At 39.4% G+C, this 17,079-nt stretch overlaps 6 protein-coding genes across 6 annotated transcripts; 3 read left to right on the top strand and 3 right to left on the bottom strand.

The window, feature by feature from the left end:
- Positions 1–337: 337 nt before the first annotated feature.
- Positions 338–2,217, bottom strand: BDB00DRAFT_828681 (uncharacterized protein). Its single transcript, XM_053123875.1, has 4 exons — positions 1,498–2,217; positions 1,155–1,399; positions 753–1,058; positions 338–641 (listed from the first exon to the last, which is right to left on the bottom strand). Exons 1-4 carry the CDS (start codon positions 1,916–1,918, stop codon positions 492–494), a joined length of 1,122 nt encoding a protein of 373 aa, XP_052978623.1. The 5' UTR covers positions 1,919–2,217; the 3' UTR covers positions 338–491.
- Positions 2,218–3,017, bottom strand: BDB00DRAFT_828678 (uncharacterized protein). The gene is made up of 2 exons (XM_053123874.1): positions 2,525–3,017; positions 2,218–2,427 (listed from the first exon to the last, which is right to left on the bottom strand). Exons 1-2 carry the CDS (start codon positions 2,746–2,748, stop codon positions 2,334–2,336), a joined length of 318 nt encoding a protein of 105 aa, XP_052978622.1. The 5' UTR covers positions 2,749–3,017; the 3' UTR covers positions 2,218–2,333.
- Positions 3,018–5,946: 2,929 nt separating this feature from the next.
- On the top strand, positions 5,947–7,065 carry BDB00DRAFT_828676 (uncharacterized protein). The gene is made up of 2 exons (XM_053123873.1): positions 5,947–6,250; positions 6,319–7,065. Exons 1-2 carry the CDS (start codon positions 6,054–6,056, stop codon positions 6,893–6,895), a joined length of 774 nt encoding a protein of 257 aa, XP_052978621.1. The 5' UTR covers positions 5,947–6,053; the 3' UTR covers positions 6,896–7,065.
- Positions 7,066–9,050: 1,985 nt separating this feature from the next.
- BDB00DRAFT_828674 (inositol oxygenase) lies at positions 9,051–10,183 on the top strand. Its single transcript, XM_053123872.1, has 2 exons — positions 9,051–9,540; positions 9,651–10,183. The coding sequence occupies exons 1-2, from the start codon at positions 9,103–9,105 to the stop codon at positions 10,086–10,088; spliced, it is 876 nt and encodes a 291-aa protein (XP_052978620.1). The 5' UTR covers positions 9,051–9,102; the 3' UTR covers positions 10,089–10,183.
- A 1,880-nt stretch (positions 10,184–12,063) lies between these two features.
- Positions 12,064–14,476, top strand: BDB00DRAFT_828671 (uncharacterized protein). Its single transcript, XM_053123871.1, has 8 exons — positions 12,064–12,283; positions 12,372–12,541; positions 12,668–12,875; positions 12,993–13,311; positions 13,434–13,776; positions 13,845–14,001; positions 14,076–14,247; positions 14,329–14,476. The coding sequence occupies exons 1-8, from the start codon at positions 12,240–12,242 to the stop codon at positions 14,419–14,421; spliced, it is 1,506 nt and encodes a 501-aa protein (XP_052978619.1). The 5' UTR covers positions 12,064–12,239; the 3' UTR covers positions 14,422–14,476.
- A 3-nt stretch (positions 14,477–14,479) lies between these two features.
- Positions 14,480–16,530, bottom strand: BDB00DRAFT_828663 (uncharacterized protein). The gene is made up of 9 exons (XM_053123870.1): positions 16,295–16,530; positions 16,089–16,167; positions 15,949–15,985; positions 15,828–15,870; positions 15,481–15,741; positions 15,253–15,373; positions 15,004–15,129; positions 14,773–14,898; positions 14,480–14,660 (listed from the first exon to the last, which is right to left on the bottom strand). The coding sequence occupies exons 1-9, from the start codon at positions 16,387–16,389 to the stop codon at positions 14,499–14,501; spliced, it is 1,050 nt and encodes a 349-aa protein (XP_052978618.1). The 5' UTR covers positions 16,390–16,530; the 3' UTR covers positions 14,480–14,498.
- Between the last annotated feature and the right edge of the window lie 549 nt (positions 16,531–17,079).

Raw genomic sequence — 17,079 nt, 5'->3', positions numbered from 1 at the left:
TCTCCTTGACCTTAATCATATCCTCATGACAGCAGATCTTGGGCTATTTTGTCTCGATATGGCCATTTTTTCATCTTTGGACCTCCATCGTACGATGCTCTTAACACCAAGCTCCTCTCTACTCATATGAGATGCGTTATCTGATTCATTTTATTGTGCTTTACCACCGTTTTGGATCCGATCTTTTGGATTTGTGTACGCTTTTCTTTGCTGACGACAGCCAGCTTTGTGTAAGGTAGATATAATGGACACATGATATCCTATACACAAAATAGCATACAGCACAAAGACAGTTACATAAGACGAAAATCCCTCTTGATGTTGATGTTTTATATATGGACGATATAGGTTTTATTCATGACAGCAACAAGTTATATATTATAGATACAAGGAATAGCAAGGAAGGCAATTTAAGAAGCTTAAAGCAGGATGAAGCAGGTGTAAGGATATATATATATATAAGGACAAGTACTAACTTATCCGGACAAGATTTAGAGATCTAAATTCTTCTCCTCGTATGGTGTTCCCAACAAATTCCATCCAAATTCGGCATAGACGTTGTGAGGCGTTGAGCGACCGGCGATCCACGATCCAAGTGCGATCAAGGGTCCGAATGCATTAGTCTGCAAAACTGCTTCTCTCTATAATGTTTGCGATTTCAGTCAGTTACTTTGTACACCGCTGCATATACACCAACCCCAAACACTACCAGCCACTATCTGCACATCCAAGCAAGCAAAGCACAGACTTACTTCACCCAGGATAAGTTTGATAAGAGCCACATCCTTGCTCTTGTATGGCTCCAAATCATCATACGAGGCACCGTCAATTAGCTTTAAGAGATTTGTCAAGATCGCTAATCCTTGCATCCAGGCAAAATGGCCAGTCTTGACATCAGTATGCTCGACAACGTCGCCAGCAGCAAAGATGTGTGGGAAGCGATCGTCATCAATCTGCATGGTCTTTTTCACGTTCACAAAGCCAGTCTTTTTGTTAATAGCTTCAGGTGAAAGCTGTGCCAGCAGCTCCGTATTGGGTTTCATTCCAATGCACATGATCTATACATAAGCATATATTAATTTGTGTGAGAAACTGGATGTAAAGGTATTTGACCGTTTTCTCTCTGGGAGAATGCGTACAAGATAATTACTTACAGCAAGATCACCCTCTATCACTTTACCACCCTGGGTATGTACTTCGACGGGCTTCACTTCAAGTGGGAATCCGTTTTTAGGTAAGACTACACGATCACCGAGAACTTGTTTTACGCCGTGCTTTTTCAAAATATTGTATGTCATTACGTCAACGCTTGTCTTGTATTTCGGCATGTATCGGGTTCGGGAATGCATCAAGGTCACATGCTTGTCTGGATATTGTTCTTTGATTTCGGCAGCCATTTCTATTTGTTGTTATGATATATGCACCATGCGGTGAGTGAATTAAACGCTTTCGCTTTATCCATATAATTCCGTAGCAACAAGGGAAAGTCTATTTTACCAAGACCAACAGCACCGGCGCCAATAATGATAGGTCGCTTGGATTCCTTGATGACAGCTTGGTATTTCTTTAGCAATGCAATACCTTCCTGTTTGGTAATGCAGTCAAGACGGCCGGGTTGCGGGATCTTGGTACCGGCAGCATAAATAAGATATTCGAAATCGATACGGCGACCAAACTCAGGAACATCACGGTCCAATTCAACATGGTGCTCGTGAACGGCCACGACGCGAGCATTTACGACTTTGCCGATTTGATCATTGCCCTTGAAAACACGGTCATACGGAATAAATAACTCCCGTTCAAAGCCAGACTTTACGGATGCACGAGGGAAGGCAAACACATAGTTGAAATGGGTCTTCAATTCAATCATAATCAGGCGGTGGGTGGACGGCGCCTTTTCGTTCCACTCAATAGCCATTCCTTGGACTAAACAACAGATGCATTTTTTTGGTATGCATGAGTGAGCTTATGCTGTTGTTCCTGTGTTATTTCTAGATGTTGTTGCTGTTCCTGCATATAAAAACAAGTAATGACCGAACCTGCCGAGGATGCACCAATAGTGACTATGTTCTTCTTTGCTGGAGCAGGAACCATGATTGCGACGATAGGATGTCTGACTTGTCGAAATTAAAAAAAGAAAAGGAAAAAGGGAGGTAGTTCTTCCGTTTCTTTGCGATGGAAGAAGGAAAAGAAAAAGTATCAGAAAAAAAATTCGCTGGCCGATGGCTTCTCACCCTGATAGTTTGTTTTCGCGCTTTTCTTTATCAGATCATTTGCGGGTTTGTGGAACGTCCAGATTAAAAGGGTGTAAACAAGCCATCACGTTTCCCGGCTCACAACTTCGTCTCAATTGTCACACGGATGTACATACACATACTCACAGAAACAAAAGGTGTCATTCTTATTGTAGATGGGGAGAGAATGAACGTATGTTTCAGACTACTACTTGCCATTTTCTGGTATCTACTATAACAATCGAAGTTTGAGAAAACTTGCTTACTATTGGTAAGCGCTTTTTTATTAGCCATCCTCTGGGTTTATCTGATCAATGCGCCAATTGCGCCACCGGGAGTTTTTTTTTTTGCGATTTAAATCTCGTCGTACCGATTGCTTTTCTACATATACAACATATACGATCGTAAATAGAGAGTTGCTTTTTCTCTCCTTTTGCGCACTCCAACTACATAAAATATGAGTAAGACAAAACAGTACAAGTCTTGTTGCTGTTCCTAATATGAAATGCTCCATTATACTAGTTGATTGCTCAATTCTAACCAATCCGATTACCGAGTTTTCCCGGGAGGAAAGATGTGGAGTATAGATTTTTATCGTTTAAAAAAGCCGAAGAAACGGGAAACAAAACGTCGCGCGTATTACAGTCCGAGGATTTACTAATGTATATTTCATAAGCATATCTACACAGTCCGATCACACAAACACTACATAACCGGCGGGTCCGGGTGCACGTCACATTGGGCCCCACCAACTGATTATCTTGTCCTCCTTCACAAAAGTACTTTATTCTTATTTATTATATTAATTTAATATTTTCCAATCCTTATCCATCCAAAATGATATTTAGTATCTTGATGAGCTTCAAACGTTTATATTAAATGTCGGTCATGAGTCTGTACCTTCTTGTTAAATCATAACTTGGTAATGGCACATTACCAGTAACAGTACTTATACTATATCACGGGGACAGCGACAACACCATGTATTGTTTCTGTAACTTGTGACAGTTTCGGATCAGTCCGAATATGACAAAAGGGTTGGATGACTGGTAAAGTAATTCACGAAAATTTGAAAGTGCTCTAACTCATTTACTAGATGAATGTTGAATACTGTCTCAATTAAGGATGTTTCAACTCGACGTTGACTAATTAAATGATAGTCTATGCATGAAGCTCTTTCTTACCACATTACCATTTTTCTTATTTAGAGCCACGGAGAGACAAAGCCATAGTACTACGGAAATACACGCTGCTCTGTCCAACTACTGTATACATCACATTTAGCCACTAGATACTATAACCAGCACTGTAGAGATATACAAGACCTCAAATTGATAACAAAAGCTCCTTATACATAATGTATATCTTTTAGTTCGTTTCCAATAGAGCAAGGTCACAAGAAATATGACAACCATTAAACGCAAAGCTTGGAGGCATTTAGTATTGTTCTAAATAAAACGACACCAACAACTTGTATATGCTATTTTCGAACTTAACGCAGAGCAGAGAAGCTTTTTAAAGACTGAAACTAGTTTAAAAGCATTAGAGTACGTGACTCGTTCCTGTCCTGTACATGATCCTCTTACAGATTTGTATGCGTCGCCTATTACTATGTCTGACATATAACCGTGACTACTCTGTACTAACGACAGTTTTACTAAATCGTAAAAATAAAGTCAGAAATATTGTTTAACTATGCAACATCATTTGCACAACACGGATTTCACTAATACTGAGGTTGCCTTTGAGAGTATCTACAAGAAACAGACTCTCATGCCATACAAGTACAAAAGGACTTCACGAGTAGCAAAGCTGATCATAACGATTTTGACTAGAATTAGCTATATACTGATATCATTTATTGTGTCGCCATACAGTACATACTAGAGTTATCATAGTCACATGCATGACATATAGCTAGCGTAATTGACCTTTGTGTGTTAAAGAGTTTTACAGAAAGATTAAGATGAAACTTTCTAGACGAAGTGTTGTATCCGGCCCGCAAAATTGTAGAAACGTAGCCTAACAAGTATATTGCTATAATAAGCAAGTGACAGAATCACTACCATGCAACCAAAGTTGCATTGGTGTGAGCATGATATACCACAATGAAGATAGCCTGTTAAAGAAGGCAACTGTTGGAATCTATGTATTGACATCAGAAGCACCGAGCTTACTACAGGAGATACATAATAATGTTGTGTAGTGTATGAATCCTGTAAAGATACAATGTGCTGAGGGAAACTTTTGAATGACTAGCTAGCCGTATTTACGTAGCACAATCCCAAAGATTGGTGACAGCCACACAACGTTAAAAGAACGATGATGAAACAAAAATCCAAGAAGAACAACGAAATAGATTGAGGCGGATGATTCAATGGAGCCAAGTACTCTTCCAGCGGCTGATGTATTATAGCGCATCAACAAATGAGACAGAACCTGTGTAATACTGAGCCAAAGTACCGAGCTAGCAATCATGTATGTATTCGTGCGAGCACAATTCGCCAACAATTTAACGGACACATATCTTATACTGCCGCTCATAGTAAATATGTCATCCGATCATACTAATGAGCTACAATGTACAGTATAGGAAAAGTGCATTTCTTTTACTGTGCCTATTTGATATTGCAACCTTGATTACCATGCGTGTAAGCCAACTCAGACTAAATCATTTAATTTATACCTTTAGCGATCCAATTCGTTGTTCAAATATGTTGTCAATCTGTATTATTACATATGCTAGCTTTGATGTATTCGCTGAAAGGTCTACGAAGAATATGTATAGTAGCTTGTTTCTTCAAAATGACTAAACTACATATATAACAAATGTTTGAAAACATACATATCATTCTAGATGCTAGCGATGTGGTCGATCGAGGTCTAGATCGCTAGAAGATCTCTCTTTTTATTATTTCTAGAATATAATATCATGAAACCGTACATCATGTGTTTGAAAAAGTAAAGGTCGCTCGTCAGCATTTATGGGAGCTTTTGGCTTGTGCTCTATTCTCGGTAACTATAGCTGATGCAGGTTAGCGTGTGTAGTACAATGCCGAGCTTAATTGATTATGATAAAATATACCCAATAAAGCAATGCTCTGCCTTTTCCAATCTTACATGTCTTTTCCTTTTTTTTTTGTTTGTTTATACATTCATCTAGTACTTACATATGACGGGTAATGATCATCGGCTCGCAAAGCGGGTAAAACATCATAGACGTTTAAGAAAGCAGATCTGGCTTGACCGCATTTGTTTGCCATCAATATCATACATGTTCTATAAATGCATAACTGCCAAGGCTGGAATTACTTCGGATTACGATTCATTTCTGGTCGAACCAGCGAGCCAGATGCTTCTAATTACAGTAACATTCACCGCCATCAGGTGCTGCGTCATATCGTTTTTGGCGGCGGGAGGCAGTGATATGCTGCTAAAACACTATATACAGCACTGTTCTCGTAAGATGATGATGATGATGATCGTCCTCACAAAAGCCCTTCTGCGTATCCTGCATTGTATTGCATCAACATCTCACTTGTGGAGATGATTCCCTCCCTTGACAAGTTCATTAAAAAAAGACCACTCTGAAAGTGAAAACCACATGGAAGCATTACACAAGAACGAACCTAGGCTGGTTTCTCCGACCACCAGCGCCTTATAAGTGCATCATGTGCATATCAACCCCACTATTTTGTTTTATTTTGCCACACTCAGCACACGCTCTCACACTTTGCATACCCTTGTTTCCTCCTGTTAAAACACACACTTTCTCTCATATTTTGGAAAGTTGATATATAATATACCCTCCTTTCCCCAATGTCGACTGCCAACGTACTTGAACCTTCAACGTTAAATAGACTGAATCCCAGTTCGGACATGGTTTTTGTTGCCGCCGTCACTGTAGGCGAATCCCGATCCTATTATTTTCGTCAAAATCTAAACACTACGCCATCGTCGTCGCCAAAATACAATGCTCCAAAACAAATTATACCATCTGTCCCTCGTCACCGAATGTAACTATCTCTTTTCTTATCACTATGCTTATAAATATGCATGCGACTAAACTGTGGGTCCCATATAGAAAAGCACCGCCCAACTCATTCTTATCGCCGATCCGGTCCGAAAGGACGCCACCACGTCGGCAAAACAACGATAATAATAAAAATGCAGCAGAAACTGCAGCAGCATCCGCCCCATCGTCACAGCTATCAATATCACCATTATCGTCTTGTTCATTTTCATCATCTTCGCCAACACGATCTGTACAAAATAAACAGCAACCACAGTTACAAGCAGTTCAAAAACTTCGCAGACCTTATCCACTGATCCATGCAATTTCATCACCGGCTTTGCTTCTTCCACTCAAAAAGAATCGTGGCGACAGCAGACGACGGAAAGTAAGTTTTAGCGAGCATGTCGTCGTAGTTCGAACAATCATTCATACCGACGACGACGATAACATCCAAGAAGAGGAAGAAGACTGTGACGAGGAACAAGCGGAGGATGGAGGAACATGTATATCTGGTTGGCGAAGGCATTCGACTGGCTCGACGCCTACTACTCCATCATCAGCGTCTGATGAAGATCTAGAAAACAACGAAGTTGCAAGGCGACGGCTTTTAGATGTATCTAAATCATTAAAACGATTTGTGTTCTGACAGCAAAACAACTGTAATAAAGAAGAATGCATATTTTATCAGACAAGTTGGGGCTAGGATACAGGAGAAGTTTTTAGTTCAAAGCACATATTGATTCTTTTTATTTGGATAAGGTAAGAAAACGCCCCAACTTGAGGATATGCTGTATCAACGCGACTAGATACTTCAGTGCGAACAACTCAGGTTGGTTATCATCAGTGCTTGTTTGGGATGTGAAGAATTTACAGACACGACAGATGCTATCCGATGACGAGCTTTTGCATTTTTGTATATGTGCACCTATTAATCTCCATGAATTGGGGATGAGGTCATGTGTACCACATCATTAAAGCTGTCACGACGACCTATGTCTATATTCTCACTCGTGAATAGGTGATATGTAGTACGCGTATGATGAGAATATCATTACTGTTTTTAGTGTGTGCGTGTTTTCAGAAAAGCACATTAATCACTTATGACGGCGTTTCAAAAAAGTATTTACCACTGTGCGGGATGGCTAGACAGCAAACTCATAGCAGCTGTTGTTACCAAATTCGTTATGTCATTCACTTGTTGATTTTCGCACAGCTTCTTATATGAGTAACAAACATCGTGTTGTTTCGTCTGCTTGCAACATTCAAGCTGTATAGGACATTAAATCTCAAGCTAATCAGTTTATATAGGATTCAGTAGACGATATATAGCTCCCAACGTATACAAGGTGCTCTTATTCTACTGGACGCCCGCTTCTATTGTATGTAATGAGAATATCGTCTGACGTAACTTTGCATTAGGGGTTTTTTACATGAGCCGAAGGCAGACCGAGTATATCTTTCTTCAAAAAGGAAAAGAGACTCTATCAGATAATGACAACATAAAAACTCAGAGTATCAGCTCTCTTGTTGTATCTCTCACTACACCATAGTCACAGGTCGCTGTTCTGTCATAAACATAGAAGAGTATGCCAAACTATACAAAAGCTTGATAAAGCTTAGAATTACATGAGCGTTTATTTTGTGAATGGGAGCTGTCTTTTACACCTACAGCCAGGAATCTGACAAAAAGAGCCTTTAACTGACCATTGATATCATCAAGTGATAGTGAACTCGTGCTCTGCTTGTTTAACATCTGTGTAAGACGGAAAACCTGGTCTGTAGTTCTGTAATGCAAACGCCAATTGATATGCAATGATAGCCTTCATCCAAAATGACAGGCGTCATAGCAACAATTATTCATTCATAACTAAATGTTGAAACTAAAACAATGTGAAGAAGACCATTAAAGTCTGCTCTGGCAGGTAACTAGAGTTTCGCTCCCATTATGATGTACTGCTTCGTCATTATATGGCAGAGCCTAAAAAATACCGACCTGTTGTGAATGGTAAGCGCGAGACTGAGGCTGTGGTACAGTATCATATTCATTTCGACGTTGTTTCTGATCTAGGTAACCCTTCCCACCACAGATCATCTTGCTAGCTATCAATCATTTTCTCAGTCCTCTGGGAAACATATATAAGCTTTTAGATTAATGTAAAAGGTGTTTACATGGCTGCCTAAGATAAAATGAGTAGTGCTCGTATACTTTTTCTCATTTCACGCTGCTTTTCTCATCCATACTGCTTATCAGGAAGTGAAACGAGAAATCGCAATTTGGTTTAAAAGTCAGCTGCAGGTCCGAAATGTAAGCGCTGCATATCTCAATCTTCAATGCTCTCCTTCGCTTGTGTGTGATATGTCGATGTAGGAATCTCACGTCAGACACAAAGAAAACTGGTCTAAAATGTTAGCAAAGTGAGTTGTAGAAGATGAGAAGAGAACATTTCGATTGAATTCGCTACGAGATTTTGTAACTTGGGAAATGCGTGACAACAAAACCATCCCGCCTGAGAGTGAGTAACATGTTGTCAGAAAATATTTATTGGGACTGTAATGAGCGTATAAATTCCTGTGCTGGCAACGGGTGAACGACAGCAAAGAACAAAGGACTACATATACCACGGGGCACACGATTGCTGAGAAAAAAAATTATGAAGAGTTCACAAGCTAGTAAAGAATTCTGACATCAACCAGACAAGTATTTTGTAGCACAAGTACTGGGCTTTTCAATAATCTCTCTCACGCACAGATATAATAAAAGCTCGATTATTAAAATAATGTTTATCTTCTGCTTTCTTTCCGTTACACTTGGCTTATTCTACATCGACATATATATACACAAAACAAGACACCATGACCGATCTTGCAACCTTAACTACAGCCATTGAAGACACTGAGAAGTGGGAAGAGTTTCTCAAGCAACGGTATGGACCTTACAAATCATCCAAGGAAACCAAACATTTCTATGAAGACATCAAGGCCGAGAAGACACACCCAAGTGTTGAAGATTTTCTCAAGGAAAACCACGAAAGACAAACCTATGATTATGTACAAACCATGAAGCGCGATTACGGGAAACTCGACAAGGCTTACATGGGAATCTGGGACATGCTCATGTTGCTTGACAACATCCAGCTTGACAGTAATACCGTTCAATTACAGCAAAAAGTTCATGCGTTCCAAATGGCCGAGTCAATGCGTCGTGAGGGGCTACCACGTTGGCTTATCATGACTGCCCTGATTCATGATCTTGGCAAATACCTCTATCTACTCGGAGAAAGACAGTGGACGGTAAGTATTATATCCTTTTTCTCTTTTTCTTTGACTATCTAGTGTATACATCACATTGCTCGATTGTTCGAAGAGAAAAACCCACGCACTAACTTCCGGGTATCTCTTAGGTTGTCGGCGAAACTTTTCCCGTTGGATGCCAGTTCTCATCACGCATTGCGTACCCACATTTCTTTGAGAATAACCCGGACACCAAGAACGAGACCTATAATAGTAGTAAGTACGGCATTTACGAGCCCCATTGCGGCCTGACCAAGGTTGACTTTAGCTTTGGTCACGACGAATACATGTATATGGTCTGTAAGGACTATCTGCCTGCCGAATCACTTTACATCATCCGCTATCATTCGTTCTACTCCTGTCTTTTGGAAGGCGATTATACCTACTTGCTCAATGAGCAAGACATTGAAATGATGAAGTGGGTCAAGATCTTCCTTCAGTACGATCTCTTTTCTTTCTCGGAACCGATCCCACAGGACCTCAATGAAATAAAGCCTTTCTACGAGGAGCTTTTGGCTGAATATTTCCCAGAGAAAATTCGATGGTGATTTACCTTTCATAACACCGTAAAACCCAATTGCTACTTGTACTATCCTTATCTTTTGTTTTGGCTTAAATAAAGAGCATAAGAGCACTTTTTCACTCTAATAGCACTCCTTTTTTCTGATACAATATTGATGTGAAAAGATTCTTAATCAATCACTACACTGCCCTCTCTTTTCCGAGCTCACACTAATGTAATTTCCAGGACAATATTGTGAATTGTGGCATACAACGCAAACTGAGAATTACATCCAAAAACAAGTAAATTTCTCATACATGTAAATCATTCTTTGCTCTGCTAAGCAGTTACATATGATAGTTACAGTACCACTTTACACGAAGGCTGATCATAGTATCTATAATCTACATATGTTTTACAAAAATAAAGATCGTTTTTGCTTTTTCCTACGCATTTCGGCATTATGTGTCGTGGCTCGGTGGTGATAGTGGATTACAACGACATGCTAGTGACATTCTGAGATAAAACTGTATAGATTATCAATTTTAGCGGTTCACAATGATCTGAAATTTATTTCCATTCTTATCAATCGCGGAAAATTTCATGTGTGGCAGGCAATGTGAGATTTCCATGTAGATTGACTTAATTGTTTCCTCATTATTTTTTTCTTTCTCTCTTCGCTCCCTCTCCGAGTCATAGCACGGGATCGTGAATAAACTCTGTCTAAACATCTGATGATATGGGTTTATGCAGTATAATGACTTCTTTCGGTTCGTTCAAGTTTTCTATCAGCACACCATCTGGAATTGGGTCGCGCGAGACGGATAAATTCGCAGATTATTACTTTGTTTATCACGAATCACACATTCACTATCGATAAAATGTAAACAACACGGGATAGATACAGTACACTGCAATCAGTAACGGACGAATAATAAAAGAGATTCACACATTAATCTTTCCTTTTTCAAAGTTTGTCATTGGACAAATAGTTCACACAAACTTTAAGTGGCGAGGAGCCCGCACTGATAAGAATTCCAATTCTCATTACGGCAGAGTAGTGCAAGAAACGGTTTTCGAATAAAATATGTAAGTCTATCCACTTACTTCCATGAATACCATTCCCTCTAACTTTTTTTTCTGGCCTAGAGAGTGTAGAAGTACTGTATCTAGCGTAAATGATGATTGTATATCAATCTCAGCTCTTTACACTACTGTATGGACAGAGTTGCCAAAGATAGCGACCGTAGTGATGATGCTGCTTTATTGAGTGAAGATACAAGTTATGAAAGAATTCCGATCATTTGAGACAGATTTTACCCGGTACAGAGGGAAAAAAAAAGGAAGTTACAGTGTAAATTCAACAACAAGCACAGGATATGACTAACTAGTTTTGTTTTGAGGTCTAGAATTGTGGGAATTCAAAGTTATGTTTAGAGGGGATAATGTCAGTTGATGATTCCGTTTTCTGTTTCTATCAGTTCGCACATTTACTGAGGCTCGGGGCGGGTTTATCCGCGGTCTAAACATCGATTCATCTGCAATCAACTCGGCAAAAGACCCCTACGGTATGCGTAGTGGTACGCATTATTTCTAGTTACACATTTTCCACGGCTTTCTCAATGACTGTCTCGGTGCAAGAAAAAAATCGGTATCTAGTGAACTTAAATTATCACTTACCCTTCCACTAAGTGTTATCGATAAGTAAAGCTTGCTCTTTTCGGTGTTATTGTTTCCGGCGATGCAACTGACGATGAATGAAATAGTCAATCGTTTTCATCCAAACATAGATTGATAGCCAAAATATATTTTCTCTTATCGATATAGCGGGAGCGAGGGAGGGAGAGAAAAGTCGAATGTGTCAGAGTAATGTATCACGATGATATTATAACTGCATGACACCAATCAGCGAATCCAGTCCGTAAAAGGTTTTCATCAAGGAAGCACAAAGGCTATGCTCCTTTATTTTTGGCTTACTGGACCCTAGAATATTCGTCAATAGGATTGGGAATCTCTCAATAAATGATACTGCTACAGCAGATTACAACCCGCGGAAATCTGTTGAAGGTTTTCATTCACTCGTGAATATAAAAGTGCTTGGATTTTGAACATCCTCGCCGCATTATTTTTTCCAGTTGAAAATTTACATTCACACATTTCTTCATTTCATTGTACATCAACAGACCAAATTGCAAACATGAACACGATGAAAAAGCCTTCTATTGCTGTCATTGGTGGAGGGTAAGTACTTTTGCAACAGTTAGCTTGACGATCGGTGCATTTAAATTATACCTACTGATCAGGGCTAACTTTACCTCCTTCTACCTAGTTTCGGTGGTATCTATGCAGCCATCAAGATTAAACAAGTACTTGGCATTTCTGCACAAATTTTCGAAGCTTCTGAAGATATTGGTGGCGCATGGTTTGCCAACTCATATCCAAACTGCGGCTGTGACATACCTTCTCATCTCTATTCGCTGAGCTCAGACCCTAACCCTAGTAAGTTTAAAGATTTGCCTTTGTATTCAATCTTTGTTCTTGATCTCGCTATAAACAATCTTCTGCTGTATCGTTTTGTTTACCCGTCATGTCTCGTTATTTATTTATCTTTTTCGAAAAAAAAAGACTGGTCCCAGTTATATGCTTCGCGGGATGAAATACATGACTACATTCAAGATGTGGCAAGGAAGCACGACTTGTATCGTCACACCCTATTGCAAACCAAGGTGATCAAGAGCGAATGGGTTGCAGAATCCCGCAAATGGAAACTGGATCTGCTTGATTGTAGTAACGAAGGTTACAGAGACCTTGAAAGTGTATTTTATGACTTTGTGTAAGTCTCTTTATGCAGTGCTAATCTATTGCTACTTCTGTTCGATGAAAATTTACTGTTGACAAGAGAAGAATCCATGCTTCGTTTTATTTCTCACTATGTACTACTGTACGATAGATTTCTTTGCGTTGGTTCTATCCGCGTTCCTTTGATTCCAGAACAGTTCAAACAGTTCTCTGGAAACGTTGTACATACCGCCTATTGGGATCCTTCTATTGATTTTACAAACAAGCGTGTTGCAGTAATTGGAAACGGCGCAAGCGCGGTTCAAGTCATTCCTTCTGTGGCCCAACAAGCATCACAATTATACAGCTACCAACGCTCAGTGTCCTGGTGCACGCTGCGCAAGCAGTATAGTTACTCGGCCTTTATGAAGTTTATCTTCAAATGGATTCCATTGGTTGCTCTTATTTATCGCTTATATTTATTTCTGGAGGCATGTGTATACGTATAGAATCACGATAATCATGGATGGATAAATAGCATAGTATAAGAATACATTTGCATGGTAAATATATTTGTATACTTATGCACGTTCTTTTGTATGAAACTCATTAGATCGAGCTCGGTTTTATGAGCACATACAAAAACTATAACAGCCTTGGTGCGAGACGCTACCGAAAGAAACTTGAGATCGAAATGCGTAACCGAATTGAAAAACAAGGCAGGCCTGACCTGGTGGACGTCTTGATTCCTGATTTTGCGCCTGGATGCAAACGTCTCGCTATTTCCGACAATTTCATTGAGGCCTTGTGTCAAGATAACGTTGTAGTCCAAACCAATCGCGTAAAAAAGGTCAAGGGTCGCACAATTATTACAGAAGATGCTGACGAACAAGAGTTCGATCTCTTGGTTCTTGCTACTGGCTTTAATGTTGCAGGGTTCTTAGGTCACTTGGAAGGTAAGTAGATACAAGCACAAGACTTTATAATTTTCAAAACGCGAATGTTAATGATGTTGTTGCTGTAGTTTACGGCAAGCCCGAGCAATCATTAAATAAAGCATGGGAAAACGAGTTTCCCGGCTTGTACAAGTCCACATTGATGAGCGGCTATCCCAACATGTTCATGATCCTTGGTCCTTCTAGTTACCCTGGTACTAACTCAGCACTATATATGGGTGAAAGGTAAAGAAGCAATACTTTTCTTTTATTATACAGATACTTATTGATGACACGTGGTCTTTTATATGTATTGTTAGTCAAGTGAATTATTCTGTCGAATTGATCAAAAAGATGCTCAAGGATAAGATTACTGCGGTGGAGCCTTTGAAGGAAGCACAAGATAAGTGTGTGGAAAAACTCAAGACCGGCTTCGAGAAGACTGTATGGAAAGGTGGCTGTACCTCTTGGTATATGAACAAGCAAGGCGATGTAAGTTGACATATCAAAATGATGAGGGCGGTCGATCAAAGGTTAGTAAAATGATAATAATACAAAGATTGTTTTTTATAGATCACCACGTTTTGGAATGGCACCTCACTTGAATTCAGCTGGATGTTGCGTCCTGCTACTAGCTATGATGATTTTCTTGTATACAGAAAATGACTGTAGTAAAACAATAAAAAAAACCACAATATTGTATTGTATGCATATGCGAGTGTTGGGAAAAGCCTTTTGATTTATTATTCAGCAAGTATAGATGACATGCCCAGCATAAGGTTTAAGATTTGAAGATGATCGTCTGCACCATGAATAAGGCATATATCCGTCTGACCCAACAGCAGTGAGATTTTTGACTTTTGTACTGTGGTGATTGCTTCGTTTCGCATAACAGCATTGTGAATCTAATGATAATATGGGTTGCATATCAATGTTAGTTGATCTTTCTAAAGAAAACTCACTATACACGTAGCACTCATGTCTTCATTGGCATACGCATCCTATTCGGTTAATTACCTGCATAACAATAGTTTCGCCAGCATATCCAGCATTCATCATAGTTTGAGCTGCATTATTAATATCATCAAAAATGTTGGATTGCCAGGCTTTCACTACCGTATTAAATGCTTCGTCTGGGATTACCTATGTTATACGAAACATAAGTTAAATCGGGCCCTGCAATGACTACCTAGCGGTATATTGAATCCAGCACAGAGATGCACCAAACGAATTTTTTCATCTCCTTACTCCTGCTAATTCATTGATAGTGCTTTCCTTGATAGGAGCACCCTTGTGAAGTGATGATGCACTTTGTAAGAAAGTGATGGCTTTTCGCAAATCACCATTGGATGTCTTAATCAAAGCATCCATTGTCTAGAATACCAAAAAAAAGACGATTAATTTAGATTATCACTACACCTTCGTAGTTATGTATCTTGCAGCCACCAACTCTCTTTGTTTCTTGTTCACTCTTGGTATTGAAAAAAGAACACTTACACCTCGTCCAAGTTCCACATTTTCTTCAGCGCAAATGTACTCTAAACGGTTTGTCAAGTCCTTCAGAGGCAATGGCTTGAATCGAAACTTTGCACAACGCGATGTAATAGGTTCAATAATTCTTAAATGAATGGCATAAAATACGCATATATAAGTATTTCTTTTTCCCTCTTTTTATCTATCCCTGCTCTTCCTTCTCTCTCTCTCCCCTCTTCTTAAAGGACCTACCGGCTAACGTAATTGCAAATGATACAGAATCGAGTTGTTTTGGAGTACGTTTCCATGGTTCGTCGAAGAGCTGACTGAGCATCCTTTGTCATTGCATCTGCTTCGTCGAGAATGACAATTTTGTATGGCGGGCATGGATATCCATCAACACTTTTTGTTGCTGTACTCCGGGAAAAGTTTTTTACTTTTTCTCGTACGATTTGAATACCACGTTCATCCGAGGCATTAAGTTCCAATACACGCGACGATATTAGCGAAGGTCTATGTATACAGATATATAGGGTTAGCATATTTTCACTGCGTTGTTTGATTCTGCGTATCCCAGTGACCCTCAATTCAAAGCTTACCCATATAGTTCGCGTGCAAGAGCCAGGATAGCTGACGTTTTACCTATGTACACAGCGCACACAGTTAAACATTGCATACTCTTGGCTCAAATATTCAACGTTAGCATATAACAAGACTTACCAGTGCCAGGAGGGCCATAGAAGAGCAGATGGGGGAGCTGTTATTATCGAAAAGAGTGTTTTATGTTCAATCATTTGTAATGGCGTCTACGAACTATAAAAAGCTGATAGAACAGCGAGCTTAGGGAAATGAAATCTTACATTTTCTGATTGGAGCGATTTCCGTAATACATTAACAACTTGTTCCTGTGACGCAATGTCATTCATGGATTTGGGTCGACTAGAAATAGTAGCAGTCGTAGAGAGAAAGTAATTTAAATTTACAAGTTAGTGAGTCGAAGAGTGCATTTTGTAAATGCGTTACAGCCAACAACCAGTGACGAAGGTAAAATAAGGTGACACGTTACTATTTTTCAACCCAAGGTGTTGTTTCCTCTACTTGTTCTTTGAGATTGGTAGAAGCTCTATTACTGGAAGATCTTGCTTGAAAAAAGTTATTCATGGTATATGTTAAAGAATTGTGGAAAGACAGAAGAAAAATCACGAATACGCGTCGGAACGCGAGTCTTCTTTTTTTTTTTCTTGACTGGGTTAGGATCAGACAGGTCAATCCACTCTGTAGATTTATAAGCACTACATATGTTATCATACGCCATCCATGCCTTTGAAAATTCCACCGCGTGTGAGGAATCAGTTCACCTTGCAGCTACAATGGGCTAAAGAGCTCACTTTAAAGAGCACCGTGGACGTTGATGATCTGGACGTTATTATTATTGAAATTGTAGATAAGCTCAAACTGGCCAAGGCTTGGAACTCTTGTATACTATAGGATATCTTATCATCTTTATGAATAGCACATTTTTTAATTCGTATTCAATAAGGGCTAATAGTCATATGCCCCGTGGAAAGCCATGAACGAGGAGTGTTAAGACTTTGCGCAAAACCAAATATGTAACGACATCATGACTCCGTTGCGGTTTCCAGCACTAAAAGCACAGATTCGGTGAATGTAGACTGCTGCTTCACTTGTAAATATTATATGCTATTGTTCTATTTATGCGTATTTTCATTCTGCCCCTGATCGTTGAGTTAATTAGTAATGCTGTGTTCATGGATATCATCATTTCTGTCAAACAACAAACTTTACGACAGCAAAGCACAATTCTAAAGTCCGATAAACCAGCTATCCAAA

This window comes from Zychaea mexicana (genome assembly GCF_025766255.1).
Source record: "Zychaea mexicana strain RSA 1403 chromosome Unknown BDB00scaffold_48, whole genome shotgun sequence".
Classification (NCBI taxonomy): domain Eukaryota; kingdom Fungi; phylum Mucoromycota; class Mucoromycetes; order Mucorales; family Lichtheimiaceae; genus Zychaea; species Zychaea mexicana.
This window is presented reverse-complemented; position numbering and strand designations above follow the sequence as displayed.

Bases quoted from the DNA above. Each gene is read 5' to 3' on its own strand.
- BDB00DRAFT_828681 (XM_053123875.1), bottom strand. From the start codon at position 1,918: ATGGCTATTGAGTGGAACGAAAAGGCGCCGTCCACCCACCGCCTGATT. The intron at 1,400-1,497 runs GTAAAATAGACT...AACAACAAATAG, and splicing joins CGCCGGTGCTGTTGGTCTTG to AAATGGCTGCCGAAATCAAA. The intron at 1,059-1,154 runs GTAAGTAATTAT...GCTTATGTATAG, and splicing joins TGATAGAGGGTGATCTTGCT to ATCATGTGCATTGGAATGAA.
- BDB00DRAFT_828678 (XM_053123874.1), bottom strand. From the start codon at position 2,748: ATGGAGCATTTCATATTAGGAACAGCAACAAGACTTGTACTGTTTTGT. The intron at 2,428-2,524 runs CTAATAAAAAAG...TCTGAAACATAC, and splicing joins CAGATAAACCCAGAGGATGG to GTTCATTCTCTCCCCATCTA.
- BDB00DRAFT_828676 (XM_053123873.1), top strand. From the start codon at position 6,054: ATGTCGACTGCCAACGTACTTGAACCTTCAACGTTAAATAGACTGAAT. The intron at 6,251-6,318 runs GTAACTATCTCT...GGTCCCATATAG, and splicing joins TCTGTCCCTCGTCACCGAAT to AAAAGCACCGCCCAACTCAT.
- BDB00DRAFT_828674 (XM_053123872.1), top strand. From the start codon at position 9,103: ATGACCGATCTTGCAACCTTAACTACAGCCATTGAAGACACTGAGAAG. The intron at 9,541-9,650 runs GTAAGTATTATA...GGTATCTCTTAG, and splicing joins TCGGAGAAAGACAGTGGACG to GTTGTCGGCGAAACTTTTCC.
- BDB00DRAFT_828671 (XM_053123871.1), top strand. From the start codon at position 12,240: ATGAACACGATGAAAAAGCCTTCTATTGCTGTCATTGGTGGAGG. The intron at 12,542-12,667 runs GTAAGTTTAAAG...CGAAAAAAAAAG, and splicing joins GAGCTCAGACCCTAACCCTA to ACTGGTCCCAGTTATATGCT. The intron at 13,312-13,433 runs GCATGTGTATAC...GAAACTCATTAG, and splicing joins GCTTATATTTATTTCTGGAG to ATCGAGCTCGGTTTTATGAG.
- BDB00DRAFT_828663 (XM_053123870.1), bottom strand. From the start codon at position 16,389: ATGAATAACTTTTTTCAAGCAAGATCTTCCAGTAATAGAGCTTCTACC. The intron at 15,742-15,827 runs GTAAGCTTTGAA...CTGTATACATAG, and splicing joins CTTGCACGCGAACTATATGG to ACCTTCGCTAATATCGTCGC. The intron at 14,899-15,003 runs GTAAGGAGATGA...CGTATAACATAG, and splicing joins CTATCAATGAATTAGCAGGA to GTAATCCCAGACGAAGCATT.